At 41.3% G+C, this 12,764-nt stretch overlaps 1 protein-coding gene across 2 annotated transcripts in view; it reads right to left on the bottom strand.

Moving 5' to 3' along the window:
* Positions 1-76: 76 nt before the first annotated feature.
* The window catches only part of HPGDS (hematopoietic prostaglandin D synthase), a 210,853-nt gene continuing 198,165 nt past the window's right edge, over positions 77-12,764 (bottom strand). For both annotated transcript variants that reach the window (XM_069855619.1, XM_069855618.1), the window contains exons 3-6: positions 7,229-7,321; positions 4,499-4,608; positions 985-1,083; positions 77-293 (exon numbers count right to left, since the gene is read on the bottom strand). In XM_069855619.1, coding sequence (XP_069711720.1) covers positions 129-293; positions 985-1,083; positions 4,499-4,608; positions 7,229-7,321 — 467 coding nt within the window. In that variant the 3' untranslated portion in view covers positions 77-128. The remainder of the gene's footprint in view (positions 294-984; positions 1,084-4,498; positions 4,609-7,228; positions 7,322-12,764) is intronic.

Below are 12,764 nucleotides of genomic sequence, written 5' to 3'. Positions count from 1 at the left end.
GTGGATTTTGATTTGGTATGGCATACCCACCTGAAATTAATTTAAATTATTCTAAAGTTAATAACTTAAGACACCATTCATGTTGAAAACTAAACATGCCTTTGTTTTTTCTAGTCTGAACAGCTGATCTACATTATAGTCTTCGGCCTTTTCTGGATCCAGGCTGCAATAGCTGGAAGTGCTTGTACTCTGTCTCTGAGAGCCAAAAGCCTGGGGTAGTTGTCTGCCAAGTCAGGCTTACAGGACAGAAGTGTCGTACTGCACACATCCCAGTAGAAATCAGCCCAAGTTACCTAGTGGAAATAGGAGAGAAAGCAGTACATTGTAGTTGGTGATCTCAGAAGCTGGGACTACTGATATTCCCAACAAAATGCAGAAATGAAACATGTATTGATCTGTTTTGTGGTTTTGGCTTTGGTTTGGTTTTTTTTTTTTAAGGCCTATAATTACAGAAGTAGTAAATTTGTCCTGTAAATTAGGCAGTGATAATAAGATGAGTTCTAAACAGCTCCCATCTCTATTGACTTGTACAAAGGCATTTAGTATCAGAATCATAGAATGGTTTGGGTTGGAAGGGACCTTTAAAGATCATCCAGTTCCAACCCCCTGCTGTGGGAAGGGACACCTCCCATCAGACCAGGTTGCCCAAAGCCTCATCCAATCTGGCCTTGAACACCTCCAGGGATGGAGCCACCATGACCTCTCTGGCAAAACTGTACCAGTGCCTCACCACCCTCACAGGAAAAAAATCTTGTCTAGCAAATGCAGATCCTAGTCCTGATTTGCCTCACTTCTCTAATAGTACGGAAAACAGTTTTCAATTTACAATTGAGCACCTAACTGTATATTGGTAAGAACAAAGAATTAAAAGAGTAGGGAGAGTTGTTTCATGGGCTGGCATGAAATTCAGAAATTAAACAATAGTCAGTGATTTTATTTTACTGGCAACCTGGTTGGAATGGGAGAAACAAAAATTATACTTACAGACTTCCCTACCAGCCAATTGTTGTCCCCCAGGAAAGTATCCAAATCTTTGAGTAGCTCGGGTGCTTTGTTGGTGAGGATATCATCAAATGCTTGTTTCTGAAAGAAGAATGAGACACAAAGATGCACACCGATGCATAGGCCCAGCAGTCAGCAAAACTTGAATTTCTGGACTTTCTTACTTGTGAAACAGAAGACTGAAATCTGAAAAAGGTGACAATGAAGTCATTTGGTCTGACCCAAACTTTAGAGTGCTCTCAGTTCTCTTTGGAAGAAGGAATGTGTTAACATCCAAGTCAGGATTAATACAGCAAAATCAGTTAATTAAGGTAAGTAAAAAAAAAAATGCAGAGGTAACTGTCATTTGGATACATGCAAAGGGGCCCTGTAGAACTCGGGAAAGTTCAGGTAATGGGTAATAGGAAAGTGGGTTAGATGCCCTAAACGTGAGATTTGTGGCTCAGTGAGCCATAACTTAAGACAGTCGCTCCCTTAACAAACATTGAGAGCTCCTGGATGCTGGAACAAGATGTTTGGGGCAATGCTTCTCATTTATTTGTACTGACAGCCACCCATCTGCAGCAAGACAGAAGCCCTGCCATAGGTTTAGGAAGAAGCCATCTATAAAACATCTCATGTTATAGATGTTAAAACATCTATAAAACAATCTCATGGTCATTTTGAGGGGGGCTTTTTAGGTTATGTTTTCTAGTATACAATGTCTCAGATTTTCAGAGTTCCTTAAGCTCAGTCTTTCGATGCTGTCAGTGACATAGCTGGTCAATTGTCTTTCCTTACTGGACTTTCTTGTATGAGATGTGGAACCTAGAGTCTGAGTATTTGTTGGGTTTGTCTTTGAACTTTTATATTAACAAGTTATTCTGCCTTTTTTTTTTTTTTTTCTTCCACAACAAAGAGATTTGAGGTGGTTAAAATGTTTTTAAGTGCTGAAATCTACATTGAAGGCACAAATACTATGTGCCTTAGTATTTGTATGTTGATGGCTGAAGGATGAAGTTGTGTGCGGTCAGAGTTCTCAACTAGCTGTATCCCATAGCAGAAAGTTTTAAGCCTATTTTTAATGGGTTAGCCTTTTGCTTTGGAGGGGGAAACAATTTCTGGTTTTCTTTTCTCATCTGCATGGAAGCAATTAAGACTGCAGACTGTTGTGATCATCTAGTCTGGCCCATGTGGCACAGTTTGTGCAGTTAGTATGCTTGGCCTGATTTTGGAGGAAGACACTCGAGCTTGGTTAAATAAGCACTGCTATGCAGGAATGGAATTCCTTCAACAGCTTTGAAATTGAGGTTAGTGGGGAAAAAAATTGAGAATAATATGAACTGTAAGTGGTCCCAAAAGATGCAGGCTGAAAAAATACCCCAGTATTTCTGCATGTGCATTTAAGAGTTGACATAATTTTCTGTTGTTCGTTAAGATTTTAGTAAGTGAATGTTGTGACTGCAGGCAACAGCCAGGTGTTTGCAGTCCAGAAATTTCATATTTGTACTCTATGCTGTAGCATTTCCTTTTTTTAGGTAATTTCCCTTATCCTCCCTTTGCCTCCCCAGCCAAAAAAAACCCCCAAACTATTGTGCAGTCGTGATGTTAATGATCTCCCCCAGCTACAGAAGTATGAAGTCAATCTATGAAGCTGATAGGGACAGGACCAGGATCCACTTTCTGAAGTGACACAACCTACTTGTCCAAACCTTGGAGCTCTCCAGCAAGTCATAACTAAGCTGTTGCAAGGCCAGGTGTTTTTTGGAGGGGATGTAGTGTGAAACGAAACTCTGTGCCTTTCACAGAGGGAGCTTCCATGCGCAGCTTCAACTTCTGCTCCCTTGCCTGGTTTTCTCTTTGCTACTGTCTAGATAGCGTGACATATCCTTTCATCTTTTCCTGAGGGATGTGTGTTCCACCAAGCACTTGTCAGGTCTGGGAAAGTTTTCTGGCTTTACTGTATGCAAATAACTTAAATTTGGCCTTCTGAGACCGTGAGCACCACTTCGACCACAGGGTGGTGACATTGGACCCGGGAGAAGAGGGAGAACGGCTAACAGTGAGAAAAATGTTAGATTCCCAGAAAGTAAGTTTCTCAATCTTCCTTGGCCCCAAAACACTCCCTTGCATGCATACGTGAGTACCAGCATATAATGCTTGCCTGTGAACTCTCTTCCCTTTTAAATTATTCACTGGTAACTTGATCTGGGTCCTTATTTTGAGGCGGTGCTTGTGTATGAGCTGGGATATACACACAGGCATTATCATGGGTGTTTCCCTGTAGAGGAGGAGCAGTACTGTGGCAGCAGTGCTCTTCTGCGCTAAAAAGTTAACAATAGCATGGCTATTCCTAAATTACTGAAAATCATGAGTCAACCTTCCCTCACCAAGTGAAGAGATTCCAGGAAATCACTAGAAGATTAAGTAATTCATATTTTTGAAGGCTAAAATATCCAAATACATTTTCATTTTCCCCTGCAAGATTTGAGAGCGCTTTCATACATAGTCAGATTATTTATTATTTGGTTTAGTCAATATTTTCTACTCTTTCTGTAATTAGCTACCCTAGTCTGTCTGAAATGTTACTTTTGAATAAATGGAAGGTGGCTGCACTGGTGGTTAGTGGTGAGACTTTTCAAGTGCTACTACTTTTCTTAAAGGGTCTGGTCATCTGCTTGGGTCAGAGTTGCATGGAGCCATTGCATTAACTCATCCATCTTCCTCTTCCCCAGCAGCAGATCTGCGCGCGTGCTTTGGGGGATCTGGTGAGAGGGATTGAAATGATGCAAAACCCAAATGCCATAGAACTTGCCCAAGACGGTGTGTTAAAGTAGCCGTGGCAACATGTTTAGCCTGGCATCAGTGTTTGCAGAAGCAACTGCATTGGGCTAGGGTGGGGACACAGGGGTCTGAAGAGCAGGTCTATGGTGACAGTGAGGGATGTGCTACCTCTGCTGTTTAGCAGTGCCTTGCTCTCCTACACCACCCTGAAAAGTATTTGTCCCTGGTAACTGATGCTATTGAAGATTGATTCTTATAAAAAGCCAAGTAAAAATCAAAATGCTAAAGGGCAAAAAGAAGGTGAGATGGAGCTGTTAATCCTCCTCTGATAAGAAGAAGAGAAAGATTTGAGCTTATTCAGTTTGCAACAAGATGCAGGTATTGCACAGTGGTAGCTGGTGTGGAAACGTCCTGTCTTTCCCCTTTGAAGAGCAGTTCGATGTGTGCATATATGACATCCTTGCTTCAAAGTGAGCTAATGAGGGAGGGGTTCATAATGGCCTTGTGATTTCCATGAAGAGTGAAAAGAATCTGGTGAAGGTCAGGTGGGAGGAAGCAGGAGGCCTTGGCTGGATTATCCTGAGGGAAGAAGCGTATTGCTCCTCTAGATCAGCCTTGCTGAGGTGAGATGATGGACCCAGTGGCTGCTTTGTGACAGTTCATACAGAGCAGATGCTTAGATACAGAATCACGGCTTGTGTGCTATCTTTGTTCAAATTAGTGATTATCTTACTCTCACGTCCTGGTTTTTCTCTGCCCAAGGGAACAGCGTCATGAAATCATCTATGGTGTCCACAATAGCATCAGCTAGTGCCTGTTCCACAGGGGTCTGACCTGCCAGACCTGTGGGAAGCAAGAATATGAAGGGAGGTTAGAGACAACATCAACAGGAATTTTTGATCCCCCTAAAGGTAAACTCTGTTTTGACTATTTGCATCCAGGTGCAATCTCATCTGCCCATGCTTTTTTTCCCCCCTCAAGCCTCATACAGCCATCCGAGGTAACGAATTGTTCTTTCCATCACCTGACCCCACAGCCTGACTACTCCTTATTTATCCTTCTCTCTGCCTTCCACCATCCCAGCATGTTCAGTGAGTATCAGTACTAATTCCTTTCTCTTGGTCTTTCCCTATCACAGTTTTCAATGTCCTCCATCTCATGGTCTTTCCGTCTTAACCAACACAATATCCAAAAATGCATCTGTGAAAGTCTGCTCCTTTTCCCCCTCTATCCTGCCCACTCAGCCCCATTTAAAAACTTTCCGTGATGTTCTGCATGCTGATTACTTCATTGGAATCAGATGCCTTGGCCTAACTTTGTCTTGTTTACAAATCTGCTTTCTTCCCCTGTTGTCCTTTGGTTTGCCTGCAGTCTTCTTAATGCTATTACATTTTTCCTTCTCTCTCATTTCACAGACTTGCATTCATGCTTTCATCTCTGCATGGGTTCAGGTCATCCTTCTCTTTGTCTGTCCTTTAAGCCTCACCTGGAAACTCTGTGTTTCCCATAAACAGTGTGCCCTTTCTCTGCCAGGTCATCTCTCTCACTGAAACTTGATGCTTTTGAAGGTCAAGGGTGTGCCTCTCCTCTTGGGCATCAAGTTCTGTGAGCCTCCAGGAAAGAGTGGTTGGAGACAGGCACTTAAAAATGCCATTTCTTCATTTTAAAGGATTAGGGATGTGTCCACAGATTTAATGACAGGACTAGCAAGTTTTGATTGTGAAGTTGAAAAGAATTAAGACTTTTTTCCTCTTCCATGCATGCTCTTTTTCCTGCAGTAGCTGATACTGTGACGAACGCTGAAATGAGAACAGCGTGGTCTGAGTGTGCTCCAGAGTTCTAGCCTTTGTGGCAAATGCAAGCTGATGCAAGTCAGAACTTCAGGCTGTAAAAGGAGCACAGCTCCAGATCAGCCTCCCACCAGGAGACAGGGAGGGAGGCAGTGTGGGTGGAAGGCAGGCTTTCTCATAATTTTTTGTTACTGGGTGGATGCTCATCATTCTCTTCTCTTGCAAGTAGTAGATTGTATCATGGATGGAGGAAATGGGCAGGAACATAGTTTTGCAGACATGCTTGAAGACACTTTCTGCTAGTGCCTTGAAGGATGATTGTTGTATTTCTACTTGTTTCCTCAGTTGGAAAATGCGTTATTTTGAAAGGCAGATTACATCTCTTTGGTTAGAGTGTAAAAAAGTATGCTAATATTTGCTTCCTGGCCCCTGCTCTTCAATTTTCTGAGATTCAGCACACCAGAACACATCTGGCTTCATCTAGATGAGTTTTGCAGATGGTTTTGAATGATAGCTTGCTGACCTAAAGCGAGCCCTAACCACTCTCTTTGATTACTTGCATTACTGCCTTATATCACTTAATCTAACCAGTCAAATACTTCCCTAACATGCAAGTATTTAAAGATGCAAGTGAAGTCACCATCTGATTTACTCTGTCTGCCAGCTCAGAATCTTCTTCAGAGTGCTCTCCCTGCTGACTGTGATAAACTCCAATTCTCCCAAAACATCCTCCTCCTGGTCATCTCTCTGGTTAGCCTGAACACTCAAAGTTTATCTTCAGGAGAAACTGCCCCGAGAGCCTTAGAGAAGAGTTATGTACATGCTTTCTGCTGTGTAGAAATAATGCGTGAATATGAAGGTTATTGGCTGGAGAAGTTAGACCAAACCCCAGATATTGTATGCAGAGAGGAAATGCACTCAGACATGAATGGGGATTATTTCTGAGTTTTCCTTAGGCATACACACAATATAAACGCAGAGCTCAGCCATATGACTTCAGCTCTGAACATCGTAGCATTTAACTCTACGGGCTGTTAATTTGAACCTTTCTTTTGCCTTTTGCACTCTCTTGTAGTGTAAAAAGGCAGTAGCGGAAAGTGAGAATGTTGGTGATTGGAAACATCTTTTGCCTGTTCTTTTACTTTCTACATGACATTTGAGTGGCTCTAAATCCTATCATACAGCATTTCCTAGCAGATGTGCTTTACACTGCTTCTTTTTCCTGATCGTGGAACTGCAAGGGATGTGGCTTGAAATCTCATCAGGATTGACACAGCAGCCCCAACCCAGTGAGGAAAAACTATCATTAAAGAATAGTAAGGAAGGCTGCTGAACACAGGCATGCCCCTGTGTGACATTCCTTGGTGCTTTTTAAACCATGCTTTTGTGAATGGCACCTCTAATAGCAACCTATATTGTATGCTGCATTTCTGTGTTTGGCACTCGGAGCTGGGAGACGCGCCGCAGGTGCAATGAGAAGCTGATAACTATTAGCTGTTTGCGCTTGGGAAAAGCACTAATACCAGTATTTTCATGCCAGTGTTGACCTCTGCTTGGTTGGACTTGCCAAGCTGTAGGTTTGTTTCTATTTTTTTGCTGTGGTTAAGTGTATTTCTCCTGGGCTTTGGAAGCGAGTGCAGAACAGAGCAAGAGAACAGTCAAATACATCTTACCTGATTCTCTGGCAAGATATCTTGCTATTGCCAGGCTCTGGTGAATGACAACTCCATCTACTTCCAGAATGGGGATTTTGTGGAATGGGATAGCTTGGAAGAGAAAAAAAACAAACCGAAAACAATTAAGAAGTTAAATCACAACCTTTAAAAGTAGGAGTCTGTAATAGTTGCAGCCTGACCACTCACAGGATATGCATTGTAGAATTCAACATTTTCACAGTATTTCTGCAGTGAAATGCATAGGCTAAAAAAAAAAAAAAAAAAGTAAGATTAAGGATAAAACCAGATTGCACTGCAAGAAGGCAATTATAGCACAAAAACCAGGTATTGTGTTTCTTATTTCCTAGCTTTGTGCTGTAAAGGCTTAACATACACCTAGGTATCCTTAGTTCTTTATGCAGAGAAGCTTTTTGGTAGAAACTTCTTTTTTTCCTCTTTTTCCTGCTTTCTGCTCTCTAGGAAAGCAACTTCTAAGGTTAGGTGAGGTACTACTGAAGATTTTGTAGTGCAGGATCTGGCTGGAGTATGAAATAAGAGATTGAGTAAAGTCTACAGAGGTGCTTTTTTCATTTACATTCGGTTTAAATTCAGAAGTAGCAATTCAGAGAAATTCCTGTATTCTTGTCTGTTGTGACAAGACATTTCACTTGCAAGTCATCACCAAGATACAAATACAGTTTTTACACTGAACTGCAAATGCTAAGAAGATAAACAAATTTACTTGAATTGGTTTGCATTAAAAAACAAAATATTCAGTCAGTCATGGGGAAGAAGCCTCTGGACATTAAGTACAGGAGAAGACAAACTAAGCAGGCATGATGGTTATCAGTAAGAGACTTTGAGACAAGAAATTAATCTTATTTTTCAGGCATTAATTTAGTTGTCTAACGTATGTGAAAACTCGAGCTGCTGTTCTGCTACATTTTTAACGAGCTGCTGGCATGATGTCAAATAGGACTGGAAACTCGGAGCAAAACTTAAGCTGGGAAAATATGTCATGTTTAGGGGTGGTGAGAACCTGCTTGTGGGAACACAGTGCTGTTCACCAGAGGAACTTTAAAGCCCTGTGTTTCAGACACTATTTCGTAAACTCCAAGTGTTGATCGTAGCCAAATGCTTTGTACACAATTTGAATCTGGATTATATTTTATGTACCTAAGATATATACTCATCCTAAGACTCTCTTGTAGTGTAAAAAGGCAGTAGCGGAAAGTGAGAATGTTGGTGATTGGAAACATGCACGGTGCTTTCGAATCCAGAAGAATTCTCTTTACAGGACTCCTGGAATAATACCGTTTCTATTCTGTAAGCTTTTTTCAGTTCTTAACAAAAGAGAAAAATAATGAAACTTGACGAATTCATGGCCTTTTTATCAAGATAACTTCATCTAGGACACAGTAACTGATGAAAACTGCCATGTGGCTCTGTTTAGTATGCGGTTCGTGAATCACATTAGGTATGAGATCTTAGATGGCGAATCTGTACCTGCAAAAATTAATTTGGCAGCTGCACAAGGTGTCCAAGACTCCTTTGTGCATTTTTTTTCTGCAGCTGAACGCAGTACTAATGAGAAACTTCTTTTTCCTCCTGGTTTTAGCACACTCTGAGTCCAGTATAAATTTTAATGCTGAAAAGTAGCAGAAGCAAAGGAGCTCAAACAATATTAACTGCTGTATTCCAGGGAGAATGCATGTACTGTTGATTGTTATTGCAACAATAATAGACTTGTCATACAGAAGACTTCATATGTTTATTACCCAGAAAGCAAGGTCCTGACCTGTCCACATATTGCTTCACTGAGAATCCAGAGCGGAAAAGATGCATCCCTGAATGCTAAACTGAAAAGCTCTCTGGTTATGAAAATGAGAAGAACTCTAGTTCTGCACTATAGATCAACAGTGCAGAGTGCCCCGAGCATCACTGCCTCCAAAGCCACAGAGGTGTGAAGTAACATTTGTTTCTGTGGGATACCAGCACATCTTTCAAGCAAATGTGAGTGCAGGGGTAAGTGTGTGCCTGGCTGCTGGCTGTGCCCATGTGGTCAGCTTACAGCCACCTCCAGATCCCCCAGAGCATGCAAAGCCGGGCAAGTAAAACCAGCAGTGCAGCCAGCTCAGGAGCAATGACTGTGGCCCCGAAGGAATGAAATAGCTGCCTCTGGAGGGGCTGATACAGCTTTGGCGCGGTCAGTGTGGCTAAGGCAGGCTCTGTAGCAATAACTGTCAAAACACCAGGATTGCTGCTCAGGTTGGGAAACGGGAGTTGCTTCATCTAGAAACCAAACGGACCATTTTCTGTTGTGTTTACATACAGGGGGAAATGCTAAAAGCTGCAGCTTTGACTTCTACTTTGTCAGTCATTACAAGGAAAATGAAAGCTGGTTTGTTTGTGAGTGTGTATGTATAGAATGTATAGAATTTTTTTTCTTTTTTTTTTTTTTAAGAAACTCTTGCTAACAGCAAGAGGAGGGAGGCATCTTTTTGACAGTTGAGTAAGATGGATTGAGGTACAAAAGGCAACTGAGTGGCAGAGTGGTAGTAATCTCTCACACTGTGTTTCTTGTAAATCTAGCCACTTCTGGATTAACTTTTTTTTTCCAGCAGTCCACAGAATGCAATGGAATTCCTATTCACTCCTTGAAAACATGAGTTATGCCTACAGACTTCTTCCTCCTCAGTGCTGAGATATTTTCGTTAAGATCTGGTTATTCTTTTCTGGAAAAGAACCTGAGTTTACAATTAGAAATATACAAATACAGCTTTGTTTCACATGCACTAAAAATATTCATATGCTTTTGAATGATTCATAATGCAAGTATAAGGTTAATAAATGAGAGCTGATTTTATTGCACATTGACCTATGTGCCTTAAATGTCCAAAAGGCATTATGCTTTGGTTCATAATGAGGGTTGGGGTTTTTCACAAAGAGGCAGCCTATCTGTTGCTGTAATTACTAAATAATGGACTAGTAAAAGCATGACAGATGGCAAAGGGGGGGATGATCTTTCCTCTCTTGTGTGTTCATAATGCCATTTGATTTTTTTCTTATAAAGGTCAGGAAATAAAAATTTGATTCTAATATAAACATAGATTTAGTTTTCTTGCAAGGGAGTATATACATTAACTTTTGTGAAGAATTGAGTTAATAAGCTGTAAATGAGTGCAATTCTGAGAATTCTGAAGAAAGCACACCTGTGTGGTGCAGATTATTGTAATTTCTTCTTGGGTACAGGTAATGCTCTTCTTGCACACCAGAAAGTATGGCAGATACCAAGGCTACTTCGTAGCTGAAGAAAGTAGCAAAGAACAGACAAAGGGCAGAAAATATTTATAGTGCACCTCCTCCGCATGGGAGGAGAAAGTATAATGGCTTATAAAGTTTCATTTTCAGTCAGGAAAATTTTAGGAGAAAAAATAAATCTCTTTGCCTTTGAAACATTATTATCCCAAATTCATGTAACAAGACCAAAGGTTTTAGTAACCTGCAGTGAAGTGTCTTTATGCTCTTGTAACTTTAAAAAAACCTCTATCCTGTATTAATAAATTCATAGCAAAACTAGAAGATTGTATATGAGTTTGGCATTTGTGGGCAGGAATGTGTTCTCTGTGAGAACTGGAGACTTCTTTTCTTCAAGTAGAGAAGAGCAGGGTGGATTTATATCACCCAGCTCATCCTAAAGAAGGACATGAAGAGCCTTCACACTGGACGGGCATAGTTTGATTGCTGGAGGCAAGGTTGGGGTTTGACAAATGACCTTAATGTGACCTCTAGACACCTTAGTGGAAGCCCGTTTTTTGAAGCACAGCAAAACCACTGCCAGGCCGTCTACTCAGAGGCTTCAAAGTACAACAGAAAACTAAACAGAAAAATCTATCTACATGAATTTGAGCAGTGTTACCCTTTCGAATGTGGGATATGGAGTTCTGTGGCTTGCCTTGAGCTTCCTGTGGTGCTTTTGGTCCTAGGTCTGCTCATTGACAACACAGGTTCAGGGAACCTTTAGGGGTGTCTAAATGCACCGTACGTATAAACATTGCACTAAATCTGCTAAATTTTACAAGTTTTTGGTGAAAGGTGTGTCTCCATTGAACTCCATTCCTTTGAACTCTAGCATGTAGGGGAGTTCCTGCCAGGCTTCTACATTAGATGAGGAAGTGAAAGAGGTGGCACCTGAAGCTGGAGTGTGAGAGGGATCTTTTTGGGTAGAATGAAGGTCGTAGGGGCAAATCATGAAACAAGATGCATCAGAGAGCGATCATGACTTCAGCCAGAGTATTGCAGATTGGAAGGATGTGTGTGTCACTTTACTAGGTTTTTCTTTAACCTTGATCGGACAGCAGATTTTTTCATACTTACGTCAGTTTATGCCCTTGTGTATCCATATGGATGTCCTTTCCATGTTTTTCAAAACAATGTTGTCTTGCAAAGTTTCCAACTCCCACTCAAGCAAGTACATTTTAAGAAGGAAAAGTAGAAAAATGTGTTGCCCTCATCGTACTAGCAGTGTCATTTCTCAGGCATGCACTGAATATATGACCTTTCTTTCCCTTTTAGTTTGCTTTGTTACTCATCTGAAGTAGAAGGTACTATTAACACTTGTGTTGATTTCCAGATTTAGATTGAAAATTCACTGAAAAGAGGAGCAGGGTTTTTAAAAGGTATGCTGTTTGGAGTACTAAACCTGTAGCCTTCTTTAAATTGAACTTTCACCAGCAAATTTTTGTTTTTCCTATTATCTTGATTAGTCATTATTTTAGTAATGCGTGCTGGAATGAAATCTGCACAGACTTTATACTCCCCATGAAGAAAACCTAGACAGAGGGGGAGTATAAGTCATCAGACTGATCTGAAGTATCTCTTTTAATTTTAGGAAGGACTCACTGCTGTATCTGTGTGGTGTTTAGTAGTGGGATGAATTCCTTTTTATACATGCTTTAATTTTGGTTGGCTTTTGTGACTGGAACTGGGATGTTTATATAGTCTCTACTGGATAATAAGCAGGGGAGATGAAGCCTGATGTGTGTTAAAAGCAAGGACATCTGTATAAATTGTTTCCATCCCATGGAGTCCCCAAGGGCTGTGATAGCTGTTCCCATCCTGGCATGCCTATAGGTTCTCACTAGTGTCCAGGCCTTCCCTTTGTCCATGAGCTCCTCACTCATGCTCCCAAGTGCAGCCCAGTCGATGGTGCTCATGTGGGCCTGTTTCTCTGTCAAGAACAGGGAGGGAAACACACCACAGAACTGAGCACAGTTTTGACCAATCCTGGTAGCTTGTTGGTGTGGAGAAAACAGAGCTTAGTGCTGTGCTGTGTTTCTCACTGCTGTTCTCCCCAAGCCAATGAGATGCCCTTATGCAGATGCAGTTTTTAATTTTCTCCTTCCCTTAGCTCCTTCTTCCTTTTCCACTTATCTTAGCTTCCTCATCATTCACTTTCTTCTCATCTCTGTTCTTTCCTCTCCACATTTATCCCGACTCACCTCAGCTTTGCTTCTAGATATGAGTTCAGGTTCCCTCATTTCACCCGCTGCAC

The sequence above is a fragment of the Phaenicophaeus curvirostris genome, chromosome 4, assembly GCF_032191515.1.
Source record: "Phaenicophaeus curvirostris isolate KB17595 chromosome 4, BPBGC_Pcur_1.0, whole genome shotgun sequence".
Lineage (NCBI taxonomy): Eukaryota > Metazoa > Chordata > Aves > Cuculiformes > Cuculidae > Phaenicophaeus > Phaenicophaeus curvirostris.
The sequence above is the reverse complement of the archived record's forward strand: the minus strand, read 5'-3'. Positions and strand labels throughout refer to the sequence as shown.